The sequence below is a fragment of the Lonchura striata genome, chromosome 1A (assembly GCF_050655825.1).
Source record: "Lonchura striata isolate lonStrDom1 chromosome 1A, ASM5065582v1, whole genome shotgun sequence".
NCBI classification, from domain to species: Eukaryota; Metazoa; Chordata; class Aves; order Passeriformes; family Estrildidae; genus Lonchura; species Lonchura striata.
This window is the reverse complement of record NC_140741.1, coordinates 39963155-39981039: the sequence shown is the minus strand read 5'-3', so window position 1 is coordinate 39981039 and position 17885 is coordinate 39963155. Positions and strand designations below refer to the sequence as shown.

The following is a 17885-nucleotide window of genomic DNA, read 5'->3' as shown; positions in this document are numbered from 1 at the left end:
GTGTAACCTTAGGCTGACACCATCTTCAAAAGAGGTTTGGAGGCTAAGTTCAAAGCTTTAAAGTTAATTTATAGTTCCCTCCATCTATATTCTCTCTGCTGTCACTGTAGAAGCAATAACAGCCTTGCCTCACTGTGAGAGTGGACTCAAGTTCCCAAGAAAAGCTGTGCAATACTTAGCTAATCTGTAATACACATTGCATTCAAATACTGAAGTGATTCATCAAAGCACAGAGATATTGTAAAGGGAGATTAATCAAAAAGAGAAATAAAAAGGTCTAAGCAAGTGGAAACAATTCTGTTACTCACCCTCAGATCTTCCTTTGTGTTGAAGCTATCAAGAAGCTGTTGATAATGTCTATCAGTCATTTGTCGCAAGAGTGACAATAAACAGGAGACAAATTCCCCCTGTTCAGATAAGCCAAGAGGAGAAATATTATGTTTTTCGCACTTGAGCTGAAACTCTTATATTATAAGCACTTGAAAATAATTAAGAAATGCAAGGGAAATTAATCTACAGTTAAGCTTCAACTCCACATTTTGTGAAAATATATTGATTGCACTTTCTTCCCATTTAAGGAAATATTTTTCCCATAAATGGAGTTTATTTGCTTACAAAAATCAATTTTAAATAGTTTCAGTGGGGCTAAACCAGTAAAATTTTTATTTGTGATTTGTTTTCCTTGTATCTGTTTTTAAACAGATTACTTAGATTGCTAAAATTACAACCTTTAGTCAACTCAGCTTTGAAACAAATATAAATAAACGCATTTTGCAAGAATTCTGAGAAGAATGCTATTGTTTTCCTTTAGGGAAGAAATTAATCAAATTAGCTGGGAATTATTAAAGCATTCTTCCACCCCAAAAACCCAAGATTTGTCAAAGAGAAAACTCATTTTTAGGACTGAACAGATTTCAAAAATGTTTTGATCAGAAATTTCTTTGGGCTTACAGAAGAATTTCTCATTGAAAGAGCAGAGAACTGCACTGGTATGTGCAATGAGCAGTCAAACAACCAAGATATCAAAGGAAGGAACAGGTTCTCCTATTCACCCTTTTCTGTCTGCTTATTCACTTTTGGACTGGCTAAAAACACTGAATGGTATCAATCAGGTCTGACTGCAGAACTGATGAGGACAGGGAAGAGTCAAAGGTCTGGTTTGCATCCCAATACTTAGAGCAATTCTGAAATCTCACAAGCTTTCTAAAAAATGGGAAATATATTTTTGCCTGTACCAGGAATGGAGAATGAGATCTGAGAAGACAAGTGATAACAGTACTTTAAAATGGTGTCTTTCGTTAGTTCACCAAGTGAAATTTTGGGAAGATTTCCCTCCATCTTTCATTAAAAACAGAAAATAAGATTAAAATGAAGTAGTATGTTTTCACATGAATAGCTGTTCTATATTTTACACTGGGAGGCGTGATTCATTTGTGATTATACCTGGTACACTGGTGTGAGGTGATGGCTTTCACTGGCAACATGGTGATACTTCTGCACTGAGGTAATGATTCTAAATTTCTTACTTCCCCTTGTTTCACACTAAATATAGCATTAATAGAAGCATAGAATCACAATATCAAAACAATATCCTAAGGCTACAAAATCTCTTAATATTCATGCTCTGGGCATAAACATAAAGGTTACAGCTGCTGTCTTGTGAATATTTGTATACCAAATTGCTAGCTTGAGTGACAAAACTCCTTCCCTGCCTAGGCATTTTAAGCAGTCCTTTTTAGTCCTTTCTTCTATGTTCCCACATTTGTTTCAACTTATATAGTAGTATTTTAAAAATCACAATCTATTATAGAGTGCTGTACTATTATGGTTGACAGATTAGTGTTATAAAAGTATCCACTTTAACTAATTGTTAACTTACTTCTAAATTTGAGCTTTTAATTTGAATATAGGTAGCTACACAGGCTGGTTTTTAAAATCACAATGCACATTCAGCTTCATTTGTTGAATTCAACATAAAAATTTATGTTGTAGGATTTCTGCCAGTGTTGGCCACAGATTAACTTTCAAATCATGCACAAAAGCAAATTCTACACACATAACAATCTTGCTAAAAACATTTAGGGTCCAATTCCAGTGTCAAAAGTCAAGCCAAGCAATATACTAAAATCACTTAGGTAGATTCCTTAAGAATTTTTTTGTGTCTTATTTCAGGAGCATAATTATTAAAAGCCATGGAGCTTTCAATTAAATTCCAGTTCATTTAGGTTCTGAGAGATTGAACTTTCAAGATCTGAAATCAATTAAAGTTCACTTTAATTGGACTGCTTTCTGCCAATCCTTTATAGGCAAATGCTTTCTTTCTTAAGGAAGTCCAAACGTCTAATTCAGCAACAAACCAAACTACAAGTTTCAGTTTCACCATTGCATTAAATTCCATGTTTGCCAATGGAACATCTGCAACACCATCACCCTGGAGCTGTGTCTGATTCATGCTCAGTTTAAAGCCTCATACCCACCTTGCAGATTACCATCAAACAAGGCTGCTGACTGAAAATTAAATGATATCCAGCTATCAAAGCTGCTTGAGAGAAATGGTGGAGTCATGGCAGCACAAAGCCCAGCGCTGCCTGATCTGATGCTGCTTCTTGGTGAACAAAAAAAGTGACACATGAGCCTAGGAAACCACACTCAGATAGGTTTGGGACTACTTCCACAAGGAAGACTATGTCTCATTCAAAACTATGGGAGAATTTTATTAAGTGTGCTCCCATGGTACATCTCGCAAAGAATTTTTTATGGCACATGCAGTTTGAAATAATGGCAATGTACTGGAACAGACTACTGCTGTACTCACATTGAGTACTTTGTCATACATGCTCTACAAATAGTTCCAAGAATCTGGCCCCATGTGCTGCCAGAAGCCCATACTGCATGATATTTCTACATAAATGTATATAATTGCCTTATGCTGTGATGTGAGTCACTTCCACATTATGTACTCTTTGGGAGCCTGCAGTGACAATAACATGGCTTTTCTGATGTATAATAGAATTTTTTTCAACTTGAAAGCACTTTCTGAGTCTAATTTTTTGATGGTGTAAAAGAATTAGGCTGTCATGGTGTTTAATGAAAACTTAATCTGCAAGCAAGGGATATCTCATAACAAGCCAATAAAATCAGAGCTTTGCTACACTAACAGTTTAACATTACCACCCTTTCTTCAGCTTAGATTTTCTTGTGGTGGCCTGATATACCACACAGCATACATTTACAATTTTGTAATTTAAAAAAAAAATTCCCAAAATCTTATATATATATTGCTGTTGAACCACAGTGATTAACCATGATGTTATCTTATCACAGAGCTTGATCAGCTCCATAAAACACTCCATATATGGTTTGCTTTCAGTGGGTCTAAAGAAAAAGAGAAAAGAAGCAAAAAAAAAAAAACAGCAACATATTTTTCTTCTGCAGCTATTAAATGCTTTTGAAATGTTTGATCTCAGAGGAAATTCTGGTTTGAAAAGCAACCCTCTATTCATTAACAAAAATTGTTACAGTGTAAACACTGAGCAATTAATTAATAAATGTATAATGAGATGGTAAATCACTCAGCATAGTATGTTTTCTGCAGTAAATGCTGGCCCCTCACACCTTCTTGGGTTCACATCTCTGGCTATATTAGAACCAATTCGACCTTGAAAAGCAAAGTGAAAACCTTGCTGCAAACAAAGCAAAATATTCATTTTTTTGATCAATGCTCATCACTGACTTTTCCATAAATACCTGTGTTTCAACCTTCTAATTTCCATAGCAGGTTCTCCAAAACATCATTTGCTAATCTTCTAAATCTATTCTGTATACTCAGCTTCATGTGACAAAAACAAAGCTCAAATGCTCAGCCCAGAGAAGAACAAAATGCCTCTCAAGTAATAAATTTAGATTAGCACAAGTTATCACAGATTCTGCAGACATCTTTAGAGTTGTTTCATCATGAAAAAAATATATGCATTTTAAGAACTATTATTGATTGATAATCTTCTATTTTCAGGAATTCAAACTGAAGGAGAGTTTCAGAAAGCTATTATATTGCAAACAAAAGTAACATACTGAAATAATTACTAACTTGAAAGTCTCAAAAGAAATGTTATCTTTTGGGCTTGTTTTTTTGCTTTGCTTTGGGTTTTTTTGGTCACAATCTACAAAAAAACTAAATGAAAAGAAATTACTATTTCCACTACAAATGAGTAGAATGTAAGGAAGGATTCATTGTCATCCTCATTCTCTCTTTTATACACAAAGTCTAACACTGTGAATTACAATACAAAGACAATATATTCAGAAATCTAGTAGTCCAACCAGTGACAATTGTGAGCTTTCTCACTGCAGGAAACTTACAGTCACATCTTGAAACTGGAGTCGCATAGCAGAGCCTGATGGCTGTGGTCGGCTGGTGATCTCTAGTATGGTCCTTAACAGAATATCTAGCAGACTGTTTACTATCACATCAATTTCTTCCAAGACTGATTTTTCCTTAAATAATAAATAAAACATTTAAGATTTAAAAATAGATATATGACCACAAGTATAATTCCTTTGATGTAGTTTTTGAAACTAATTACAGTTTCATAATGAATGCTACATTCAAGAAACAAGGACTATTGTCTAATTCAGATATAGTTTAATTCTATTCATTTTTCTCCTAACAGCTTTCCATTAATTACATCACAGAGGACAGTTACAGGGTTGACTTTGAATATGTAAATGTTTATCAAATTACCACAGCTCTATTTTCACTTGACATGTAGAGGAAAGTAGTAAATAATATATAAAAACTTTTCAGGCAAGATTTCTATAGGTAACACTCATATATCTTCTGGGAAAATTGCCAAGAAAGGCTTAAAATCCAAAAAGCAAAATCCTGGTTTACTTTGAAACTATCACCAGAAATAAGCAGATGGTGCTCAACCTTCATCAGTAAGGCCCAGCTACGCTGCTTCCCAGCAGCTGAGTAGCACAAACAAATTAGTCATTTATGTGAGCCTGCAACTGCTTGTACACAACATCAAAACAAAGGAATCAAAGTCTTCACTCCCAAAACAGACCATGGATACCTCAGTTACAAGCAGGAAAACACTTGATAAAGTCAAGTTGTAGTTACTTCTCCTTCTTAATTCAGATGGAAATATGTTTTCCCTGCTTCAAGACTGTTTTAAGACTCCACTGCAACAGAAACCACTATCTTAATCTGATCAATTTTATCCATGACCCTTTTAACATGACCCTTCTTCACAGAAACATTTGACATTGAGGAGCAGGAGTGATGTGGGTTTTTTCTTTTGTTTTATTTTGCTTTCTAGACACCCTAAAGCATATGATTTGTAAAAAAAACTCAAAATTCCTTTTTGTACTTAAGTTGAATCTAGTGTCAAGCCATATCCTCTGTCACTTCATCTAGCATCAAAGAACCGTTAAACTGGCTTCTTATGAAAGCAGACAGTACAGTATATTTAGGAACTGCATCCACCAAGAGGACCCTTCTCTTTACTACTACAAACTATTTCTGGACTGAGCAACAGCCTTAACTTTCAAAGCTGCCTTACTGCAAGTTCACTTGTTCCCTCAATCTCCAAATCAACTTGATTATAATAGCAGGTCTGAAATCTGTACTGATGTACCAAAGAAACATGTCAAAGTCACAAAGTTGTTAATAGTCTCAATTACTCAAAGAATACTAAAAATAGTAGCTGCATATCCTGAACATTTGGGAGAGTTTTATGTAGATATCCACTTGTAATTGTGCACATCTCTGGCTTGGTGGCTCCAAATGGAAGATCTCCTGAAATTCAGACCAGATATGTAAGGCTTTCTCCCAGGCCAAAACCACAACTCTGCTTTAGTATCTACCACTTTGTCTTGTGATGAGATTTTATACTTATCCAGGAGCAGCTGGAAGGAATATGTTGTTACAGTGCCAATGGTGCAAGCCACATCCTTATCAAATCACTGATGAAGCAACTTTAATTGCTGAAAGTGGTATGAAATGAAGAAGCACATAAAGGAGTTCTCACTAGTGCATTGAAAAGTAATGTATGCTAGCCTTGACATGCATGTATTGCACTAATTACAAGCAGTGCTTGTTTTTAATTGCCTTATAGCCTGCTGTCTATCAGAACCTATCATCACCTTCCCGTTTGCAATACACCTCTTTAAGTGAGCTCTCATATGCAGCTTTCACACATTAATTCACAAACATTTGAAACTGGCCACAAAGTTTATCAACTAGCAACAAAGTGCAATCTCCCTTGCAACACTCATACCAATCTTTTTATCTAGATCAGCCCTGTGTCCCCTAAGAATTCACAGCACACAATAAAAAATGCCCCAAAAGAAAGTAGACATTTCTTTCTTTCCAACACAACACTCAAGAAGTGCAAAAGCTTGTCAGAACACTATGTGATGCAATTAAAATACTCATGCATGCAAAGAAAAGGGTCATTTAAAAATCAAAATGACATGTTTATGCAGATTCATTACACAGAGAACTCTTGAAAATGCTCTTGGGCAAGGTCCAGCTTGTGTCATTGAATGTCACTGAGCCATATAAAGAAGTTCAAGTGGATGTGACATGGTGTTTACTCACTGAGCTGTTCTTCTTGATGAGACAAAATATGTTGCTAAGGATACGGGCACACATTATAAGGTCCTTCTGCTCTTGTAAATGCATGTGGAGATGATGTAAAACTACTGGAAGAAGAATGCATCGAGAATCTGGAAAAAATGAAAAAATTTCATAAATAGGAGCTACTCATAGAATAATTTAATTTTAATACAGCTATTAAATATGTCTTCAGTCCAAAACTATTTCTGGTAAGCAGAAGCTTTTCCTAGGTTTAATAAAATTTTTTGATGAGCAGAAGGTTTTACTTCACAATCATAAGCAAACGATTGAAGAGTAAACAATATGCTGGAAGTAACTTTATCATGGATGAAGAAAAACATCACTGTGTGGAATATACTACATATAAAAGAAATTCTATTTATTGAACTGTCATCCAAAATTAATAAAAATGTAGAAGAGTAATGCCTGTATTCATAACAATGAGAAATTAGGCTCTAGTGGTCCTGCCATGTGACAGGATCCATTTATATGCCAAGGTTACGACAGACTTCAGCAGGAACTTATGTTGTTCTACAAAAAAAGTTCTACTTTACTGACCAGCAGCAGTATTTTCAGATTTCTTTCAGAATTTTTACTTTTCCAGATTTCCCACTCCTACTGAGTATGAGCAACTTGGACTATTGATTTCTACATAAAATAATTTGCCTTTCCATTCTTTCATTTTCTAAACACAGCTATTTGGTGTTATTTGCAGTCCTGCGTTTGCTGAAAATTGTGCAAGAACATACTTAAAATGCTACTTATTTCTGCTTCTTTTTATTACAATTAAAAACAATATTAAATGGGAAGAACCCTTGTAAGAGCACTTACACTAGTGGTAACACTTAAAAACATCTATTCACAACTTGATAAATGGGAAGGATATTTCCTGTTTTCATTTTGTTGTTGTTTTAAAATATTTTCCATAATTAAGAAATTCTATTCCCATAGAAATGTACTTGAATAACTTCCTCCATTAAAATATAATGATTATAAATTGCATTATAGAAATACACTCATCTACCCTCTATGTTCATTAATGTGACCATATGCTAAAAATTGATTTCTCTAGTTGGCAAATTACTCTTTTAAAACAATTTTGCCAAGCAGGTATGGTTTGTGGATTACACTTTCTATGAACACTTGCCGCCCCCCCCCCCCGCCCCCCAATTATTTTCTCTATTTTTAATATGAGGAAGAAGAAGTTATATTTATTCTGAGATTTTATTTGTTTAATGTTTCTTTCATTTACTGAAACACAGCACTAACCTTGTTATGCTTTACTATCCCATTGTTTTCATTGTATAATCATCTCTATAATAAAAGACAAATCATATGGACAAACCGATCTGTACACACTATTTAAGTATATTCTTATTTTTTAAATAAAAGCTCGCCTGCTCTTTTTAAATGGGTGTTTAATGCTTATTATTTATTCAGGTGTACCTCTGTATCTTCCTACTAAATAAAATAATACAAAAAGGCTGTAAGGCAGTAGACAAATGACCATCAATCAGTCATAATCAAAAACCAGTAGTACAGAAACCCAACACTGGGCAATAAATAGCCTCTCTACAGTGACTGCTTATTTCTGCAAGTGCCTCAGCAGGTTTTCATCAGGGCTGCCCTGAGAGTTCCTATCTGCCTGTGGCACCACAAATGGGGGGAAGCTTCTCAGCAGAACCAAGGCAGCATATTCTTTTTCTCTAACTCAGAGCCTGGTTTAGCGAAGTGTTGTCCCCGGTGTTCTGAGATGTCAAGTGTGCACAGCTGCCACTGACCCATCTACTGCAAGACTTCTAGGGTCAAAGGGTAACTGGGCAGGGAAATTGCCAATGTGCAAACCTGTGGTTAGAAAAGTGCCATCTTCTGATCCTCACTGCTAAATCTGCTTACTGATTCCTGCTGGATGAAAAAAACAGAGCTAATGCCTTCAGTTGAAGCAATAAAACAGGACTTTTCTATTTGTAAAAAAAAAAAGACTTAGCCCATGGATTACAGAGGATGGCTCCTTTTCCCTGCATTCTCTTAGGCCTTACACATACTGAATTCTTGACTATCTGGCAATCCATAATCAAGAGACAAGATGAAGTGTTCACTGTGTAAACCAACCTGTGATTCTATGGCTGGGGTACTGTGCTGGCAAGCAGGTGAGAGAAAGCTCAATCCAGTCACTACGTAACTCCACAACTATCACAGAGCAGTAACAGCAGCTCTTTCACATATTTTGTGTATGAGCATTATTGTTTGGGCCACAGGTACAACTCAAATCCCTCAATCCAGAAGGCCAGAAGAAACCAGGAGCAGCCCTGTGCCAAGGTGTTTCTTCTTGGTCCACTTTAGATAGCTTCCTGATGAGCCCACACAGCATTTGGCACCTCACCTGAGACGCCATCTACTCTGTGCACTGCTTGCACATAAGTGCAGCACTATGAACTACATTTTGAAGACTAAAAATCTACACGTAGAAACACTGGCAAATAGCCAGCTCTTACACACAATATGGTCTGAGGCATCTCAGGCAAAACTGAGCATCCTCATTCAACTGTTTCAAGTATCCCATTTTTGCAAAAGCTTCATAAAATGATCAGAAACTCTGTTTTACCAGACCAAATGGACTAGCAAAAAGCATCTTACAATGACTTGGAAGGCAATAGAGCCAATTATTGAAACAACCACTACATATATCACACCTTTAGATATATCCCTTATAAGCCCAGAATCTAAATACCCCTCTGTCTTGATCTGTTTAGCTGGAGAGATGTAGTGGTATTACAGAAGAGAAGAGCTGGCTCATTCACCTCTGGATTCACCAAGGACTAGGTGAGAAAGTCTGGAGAATATTTGTCTGAGATTATTCTTTCTCCTGCTAATTGTCAGCTGCAGTGTCAGCCACTGGATATAGAAAAATTAATGACTGAAAGCAACGGTGCAATAATCAGAACTCTGAGCCATCAGTCACTGTCCTAATTTTTCTTCTATGCAGGAAGTCAAATTAGCTGACTGTTTCAAATGATAATATTTGCCCTTTACAAATTTTATACAGAAAGACAAGAAAAAAATCATGACAGAGAGTTTTTCAAGTATGTGCTCGGCATAATTACAAAGAGAAATCTTAGACTCTGGACAATTGTTGTGACATTCCTATGCAACATTAACATTTAATACATAGCACATCTTTCCTCCCCAGTTTCCATATAGTGGTAAAGCCTCTGCAGAGACATACTTTCTTCAGTCTAGTATATTTTAAAGATTACTTTCAGAAGGTGATTAATTTCAATTACTAAACAGATGGTCAAAGCTTCAGCCTGCTTGGAAAAATTGAAGACTATTCCCTTCAGCACCTGCTGGCCCAGGTACAAAGCACAGTCTGAGCTCCTCATTTGCAGGCAGCCCAGAGTAACCTTACCCGGGTTAGTGTACAGGTGACTCTCCACAGTTTTGCCAATACTCTGCAGCTTAACAGCTTGAAGGGACTCATCCCCATGCATGACTGTTGGCAAGCTGCCCAAAGCATCGTGAACCAAATTTGCCACCTCTCTCACATCAAAGAGCTTCAGAAGTTCTGAGTACACTGATGGGAATGAGCTGAGAAACACAGCCTAGAGGAACAGGATTAAAATGGACAGTCAGAACAGTTTTGACATTTATAGAATTTAATAAAATACAGAAATTTAAGTAACTCTAGAGAAATGTCTGGCTTCCAGAGTAGGTAGTAGCCTTTAAAATGGTCTTATTTTCAGAATGAATAGCCTTACATTCATTAATGGACTTACACTTGTGACTATTTCCTTCAGGTAATATCTAATGATTGTTAATTTCTCCCAGGACAAAGTGGAAGTTCAACTCAAAACAAAACTCAGAACAAAACTCAATTCAGAACAAAAATATTTATTCTTTAAACACACTTACGTATCAGTGAGAGAAAATTTTTAAAAGGACAGCAGAATCTAGCTGATATGATACAAAAATATTTGTGTGGTTTGGTTTACTTTGTTTTAAGGTAAGTAATGTAACAGTCTCTGTATCATCCTTTTTTCAAATACTGAACATTTTTATTTTGGAGTGAGGCAGTAGTGGCAGTCTTGGTTCCCTTCAACAATCTTTAAAATGGGTTAGAAAGTCATTGATGAATATGAAAACAAAACATTGTAAAAGGAGAGGAACACCAGAGAAAATAAGCTAAAACTGACATTCCCTTCTTTAAATTCTGCTGATTGTGAAAAAGCTACTTACACACTCACACTGGTGAACAGGCTAACATGAGTTTAAAATTCTGAAAAATAATTCTAAATCTGGTTGTTTTTTATTGTCTTTTGACTCCAGCTGCTTACATGACATGAGGTGAAAGAACTACCTTTCTAACTCAGTTCTCTCTGATTTGCCATTTTCTTGGTGGAACAGTTTCTACAGAAATTTGGAAAACATTAATTCTTAATGGAATCTTAAACATCTTTGTTTACAGAAACTTGGGAAAAGGATGGTATATTTATGAGCATTTAATGTAGAGTGCTGTCTCCTGCGTGTTTTGCCACAACACTTCAGCATGAGCCCATTTCTGTAGTCACAAATGAAATACAGATATCATCTCAGTATTAAACCATATGGTTCATCAAGAATTAAAAATTTCCTGTAAGGCATGAAAACTCTGATAGCAGGCTTTTGTATGGCTCAAATTCTTCAGTGTCAGTGTGGTTAAACTGAGCAGTAAAAAGACCAAAACAGAGAAATTGATTTATTTGTATCCATCAACATAATTATTATAATTAAAAATAAAATATCAGGTTTAGGATTATCTATTCCAAGCATATTTAGAAGGTACTGGTATGAAAATTGCACACTGTAGGATGCAAAGTTAAAAATGCCACTTTGCTCTAGCAAAAATAAGTTTTCTTTCTGAACAGGCATATATTTTTTATACTGGATGTTGAAAATGCCTACAAGCCATAAAACTTACTTGTAGCTGGGATAAAGCACTAGTTCCTTTGCTCTCTTGAGACAGGAAGAAGCGTACTGACATAAGGAGCTCCTGAATACAGCAGCGAAATTCCTCCTCATTTTGTCCACCAGTAGCAATAGAGAATAATCTTCGAGACTGAACTATGTATTTAAAGATATATTCCTGTGCCTATAAATGCCAAAATCAGAGATAACTCACAAAAATGAACATGCTTATCTCCAAACAGAACACATACAATGATTATATAATTCAAATACAGAAAATAGTCTGAAACAGGAGCCCATTAGTTAATTTTGGTAAATCTCTCTATTGAAACACTAACAACATCTAAAAAAAAAAAAAAAACAAAAAAAACCCAAAGAAAAACAAACAAGCAAAAACTCAACACCACTTTCTCCTCTCATCCTTTCCCCCTCCAAAAAAAGCTTAAATTAAGTTGTAAAACTGTTGGAATGCAAATTCAAAATACTGCCCTCTCTTATTGGCAAGACACCAAAGTGGTGTCAAGAAACCAAAGTTCACAGCAGCATAGAAAAACACAGAAAGGTACCACACTAATATTTTATTTCCAAATTGTAGCATGTGTCCCAAATGGAATTATTCTGTTGTATAACTCAGCCTGATGGCATGTTATGTTCTTCTGATTGTACAAACCAAGGCAACAAGAACAACCACAACCACTACAATCAGTAGAATTCCCTGTTGTCAGGACTGAACCATTAGGTCAGCATTTAGATTCATGCAGTGGATGTTAATACCATCAGTGTAATCTATATTTGATTCTTTTGCCTCATTCGGTAAGGAACATAGAGTTCCACAGACTAACGGTAGTGAGCCTCAATGGTCAATTTACTGACAGAAGAGAATAATGAATAAACTGACTGCACTGAAAGTCTGCAGCTCCCTAGAATTAGTACTACTGTTCCATCATCTATATATATTCTGCTTCATTCCCTGTGGTAAACCTGTATGTACTATATGAATATATCTTTCAAATGTATACTTGTCTTCAATAATTTTATTACCTTTAGTACTTCCTGTATGTGATCATGAAGCTCCACCTCAGTGACTCGATCAATATGCCACTTCAGTACTTTTATAAGATCTCTGTAATAGCACATCAGAAAGTATTACAACACAGAAGTGGAAGAAGGGTTAACTTTACACATAAAATGCAAACCAATAGTTGTCATATGAGAAACGCTGGCAAAATAAAAGATTACTAGATTTCACTGATCACCACAGACTCAATAGTACACTTAATTTTAACTCTGCTGAAAAGCACCTAATAGATATCTGATGAAATGGCCATGATACCAGTATTAAATATGCAGTAGAATGATTTTAACAGGGATACACCATTTCCTTAAACTAATGATTGATTCTTTTAGTTTAGTAATTACTGTCAGTATTAAGTCAGATAAAAAAAGTACAGACTTCACCTGTATGCAAGTGCTCCTGCAAAATGACTTTCAATGTAAGTGTCCATTACTGGCTTAAAGTGGTGAAACTTGCTGTCCTGCAGCAAATTTATTATGTGAACCTAAATGTGAGAGAAAGAAAAAAACCCAACACTTTTTGTTTTTTGTTTTACTTGGCTTTTAGCTAGTGTTAAGCATGATCACAAAATGAAACTTACCAAGCAATCAAATACTTTTGATCCATATTTTTGAGAATTTTCATCTAAAATACCAAATAAAGTGTCTAGTGTATCTTGAAGAAACTGATGGGAGAGAATAAGAGTGTTGTTAAAAAGATACTTCTGTGATCTATAAATACATTATTTCCTTCATATCATCTAAAAGTATGGTATAAAAAGGTATATACCTTCACTATTTCTGAACCATCAATTTCTTTTAATTTTGAGAGGCAACCTGCAATTTTGTCTGGGTGGGTTCTCCACTTCAGAAGGTCAAGCATATCTCCTGCAAAAACAAAATGCAATATTAAAGTTGGAAGCAAAGCAGCATTTCATATTTTAAATTTTATATTACAGTCCATTCAGCAAAATTTGGCATTATTAAAACAAAACTCCTCCAGATTTGCTATAATATGATCTTCCCAAGAATACATTTTCATTCAATTCCATAATTGCTCCACCAATACAAACATAAGAACATGGTAATGGGCCACTAAAATCACTCTCCTGTGGCCACTCTATTATGCAATCTCATTCAGATAGTACCTTAAATAAAGCAATTATTTTACCCTCTCTCATCCCATTGAAGGATGCCTTCCAGGCTACCCTCTGAAAGATAGGAAAGATCTCCTAATTACTAGCTTGAAACACTCATGTTTCTATGTCTTTTTAAAGATCAAATACAATGCCTCTAAGATCTCACTTGATTAACAAGAAAAAAATCTCTTCTGGAAAATGAACTATCCTGAGCTAAAAAATATCTGAGTATGTCCAAACTTCCTCCAGTTTTAATTCCTTGCCCTTCAGCTTTCTTAGACAAAATGATAACTACATTACAGATAAGATTACATCATTTTCTACATCATTAGCAAACTCATACATCTTATGTAAACACCTGCTAATTATGTTCTAGAACTTGAGTGTCTTTAGATAGACATATTTTATGTCACCATTATGATGCTTCTTCTGTTTAACACTATTCAGCTCCCTGGATAAAGAAGAATCCCCAGGAGTCTCCACTAGTATATCCTGCCTTTTCTACCATTAGAATCAATCTAATTTCTATTCTTTCTTATTAATTATTTAAATCAAAATTACAATGCTTTGCTGTATCATATTTTGATTTTGTCCCTCTTAACTGATGAGACATTTCAACAACATATTAGCAGAAAATTCTCAGACTTTAGTGAAGTTACTCTCATATCCACATCCTTCCAGTCCTTTAAAACAAAGAAAAATCCCAGAGATTTCTTCATATCAAGAAGTATTTTCCATCTGCTCCAGAGGGAAATTCCTTCCTCTGTAGTGCAGCCTTCCAATGCCATTTTAACTTTTATTTGCCTGATTGAAAATTCTTATTTCTAATCTATATGTTTTCTTATGTGCTGCATTGTTGAACTGCTGCATTTCCTCTTGATAGTAAATAAAATAATTTTGAAAAGAAATATTAGTAAGTTTATTCTGGCATGATTTGCCTTTAATAAACTCATCTTACAGCACATCTGAATTAGTTACATGTTGATTTTTTCATCCATGATTTCTTGTAAATACTTGCATAAAATTCACCAGGAACGGATGGCCCAATGAATGTACCTGCCCTTCCACATATCTTAAATTTAACTTCTACATTTAATAGTCTTTAAACACATGTTATTGCCTCACAGATGTACTAAAAAGCCTACCTTGCTATAAGACTGAGAATTTCTTGTTCCATACCATTCAATACCCTAAAATAGCCTTGCAAACTTGGCTTGGTTTTTCAGCAGTTTTTCCTTGCTGAACTCGGGCACATCTGCAGAACTCCTTTCAAGCTGTGTTCAGTAAAAGCTACATATATTCTTGACTGTTAAATTAAAGAAATTCCAAATCCCTTTTATATTCCAGTTTACTACTGCCACACTTCACTGACCATCTTTTCAGAAATTCTCTATGCCTAGTGGTTTGAAGCAGAAAACCTTAATCACCATCCAACTCTTCCATCAATTTAAGCTAAACTACAGTCTCGCTGATCACTGCCCTGCACTGTATTAGAAGGAGCCAGGGCTTCTGAGGTGTTCTCAGTAGTTATTGAAGTAAGAAGTTAATAGCAAGTTTTCATCTTGGTTCAGCATCTTTTTGGCTGTTTTTTACCACAGACTGTTTTCATACTCAAGTAATATTTGAACAACACCCATCTCTGTATCATCCCTTTCCTGGTTTGCTCCAGGGAAGTTCCTCTATCCCATAAAAAATGAAGTAATAATTTTTACTTTATTAACACTAAATAAATCTCCACCTATATTCAAACTTTGCTGTAGATGTTAATGGCAAACAATCAACATAAGATTCCACAAATATTTTGCTGCCTTAATTGCTTTTGATGGACACAGATTGTTTTGATGCATTTTTGTGTTACATCTTTGTTTTACTTCAAGCTGTGCTGGCATGGGAAAAAGACATCCTTGAGTTGCACCGAGTGATGAAAAGTCTCACATATGCATCAGAGACACATCCCAAAGATCACGGACAAATGATAGCTCTTATTATTCTTTCTGTCAGGAATTTTTAAAAAACAAGATTTACAAATCCAGTGAACTACATTTGTCTTTTGGTTAATCAAATGTACTTCCACACTTTAAGCCTCAGCTCAAGCTGACGAGTAGCAAGATTAGCTGAACGTGTGAGTTCAGAGCAGAAAAAATATTTCTTTACAGATTTGCTGGAGAAACTTAGTAGAAAATAGTTAACACTCAATATTAGGGATTTGTTGGGGGATTTAAAAAGAAAAAGAAAGCAAATGCAAGACACTCACTTCAAAGGACTTATTTCAAGGGAAGTGCTAAGGACGAAACACATTCTAAGATAACATTAGCAAATAGCCCAAGCATAAATGACATGAATAGAAAATCTGACATGTGAATCACAAGGGGAACAGATAGCAGCGTATCATGTAGGAAGAGATATGAGAATATAAAATTGTCCCCAGAAATAGCCCCACTAGGAAAGCATAGTTTTGGACAAGGGAAAAAGTCACTGGTGATGATTAATTTTGCTGAAGAATAAAAATATTTCCAATGCATTATCTTCAAAATAATCAAGGCCTGTATATTGAAAATAGACTACACCTGACCTATTATCCCTACCAAACAAAACACATCCCTTCTAAGAGAATGTAATTTAAATCCAAGGAGCTAAGTTTAATAGAAAGTTTAGAATCATGAGTTTAAGGAAGTGGTTTGGGATGATTTTCCATCTCGCTCATGTAAGTCCTGAGACATCAGAAATTGTCTTGTTATGACACAACTACACTTCAGGAGGAAAAGACTGAATTTCAGAACTGGCAGTCAGGTTGCTTCTGTGGTCACCAACACTTCCTCCAAATTAGAATTATTTGGAAATCTGCCCAGTGCTACTATTGTTTTACTGATTCACTGTTGTGTTTTTTTTTTTTTTTAATGCAGCTCAAAGGATTACACCTCTGCCCTGCTGTATGCATGTTGCTCTGCTGCTGAACAGCTGAACCAGGGATGCCCTGATCAGTGCTGAGAAACAAGAGAATGCCAACAGCTAAAATATTCAGACTTACTGGAAGGATTCTGACTCTCTTGCAGCCAGTGATCCCTAATATATCTCAAAAACTAAGACTGTTTTGGTAACTACTCAGTAGAAAAATACTGTGCACTCGCTCTTTTAGGGCTTTATAGAGTAATGAAAAATAACTAACTAAGAATGCAATAAATAACAGCTAGTATATTTTTTGCTAATATTAACTGATTAACTATCCAGGGTCAAAAGGAAAAGAGAAGGAAAAACTAAATAGCAGAAAGATTAGATAAGGATGCATTCTTAGCCACGATGAACGCACAGACACCCCTGATTAGAAGGTCTCTAAAAGTCATTTGGAAATAATCCTAATAACCTCTCCAAAGTACCCAGGGTAAGGAAGTTATGGATCCCAACAACTAGGAGTCAGCCTCTGTCCCCCAGTCCCCATAATTTTAGTATGCATGAGAGCTGATGGCATGTGGTAACAATCAATGAGAGAATGACAGCTGAGTAAAATTTCCCAGCAAGAGAGTAAAGCTGCAGCCTAATTCAGTCACACCCTTTACAAGTCTGGGGTTGGAGTTCTTCACCCCATAACCAGACAACAGAATAATTTTCACTTCATTTTCAGACTGGACATTGTTATTTGTAAACAATGGATGAATCTCTGAGACATTCAGAAAAATCTCCAAACTTAAAAACAAATTTAAAAATAACCAGCAAGTTTCAAAAATACCAATACAAATGTTTACTAAAAAAATTAAATACACAGATTTTTTAGTCTTGTATTTTTTAATACATAAGCTACATTCTCTCAGGGATAACTGAAGTAATGCTCACATGACCAAATATCCACATGCTTTGCTCTATGTTCATTTTCTGAGCATGCAATAGATTTTGGCAAATTTTTGTTTAAAAGAATGGGGATTTGGAAACTCACCAAGATGAACTTCCCAAAGAAGATCCTTGGAGAAAATATGAGCCTGTCTATTGAAAATATTTCCACCCTCTGAAGTACTGCTGAAATAATTGTTAACTCTTTCAGAGCTGAAAAGGGGATCAATATTATTCAGATATTCTACACCCTCTTACTCAGAATATGGTTAAAAATAGGAGGAAATTTTATGCCCTATGTCACA

General features: G+C 35.4%; 1 protein-coding gene across 4 annotated transcripts in view; it reads right to left on the bottom strand.

Moving 5' to 3' along the window:
• DOCK4 (dedicator of cytokinesis 4) overlaps positions 1-17885 on the bottom strand; it is a 220588-nt gene that overhangs the window by 59361 nt on the left and 143342 nt on the right. For all 4 annotated transcript variants that reach the window (XM_021545259.4, XM_021545261.4, XM_021545262.4 and 1 more), the window contains exons 18-26: positions 13410-13507; positions 13222-13305; positions 13025-13125; positions 12608-12689; positions 11580-11750; positions 10032-10224; positions 6605-6732; positions 4360-4494; positions 309-407 (exon numbers count right to left, since the gene is read on the bottom strand). In XM_021545259.4, coding sequence (XP_021400934.1) covers positions 309-407; positions 4360-4494; positions 6605-6732; positions 10032-10224; positions 11580-11750; positions 12608-12689; positions 13025-13125; positions 13222-13305; positions 13410-13507 — 1091 coding nt within the window. The remainder of the gene's footprint in view (positions 1-308; positions 408-4359; positions 4495-6604; positions 6733-10031; positions 10225-11579; positions 11751-12607; positions 12690-13024; positions 13126-13221; positions 13306-13409; positions 13508-17885) is intronic.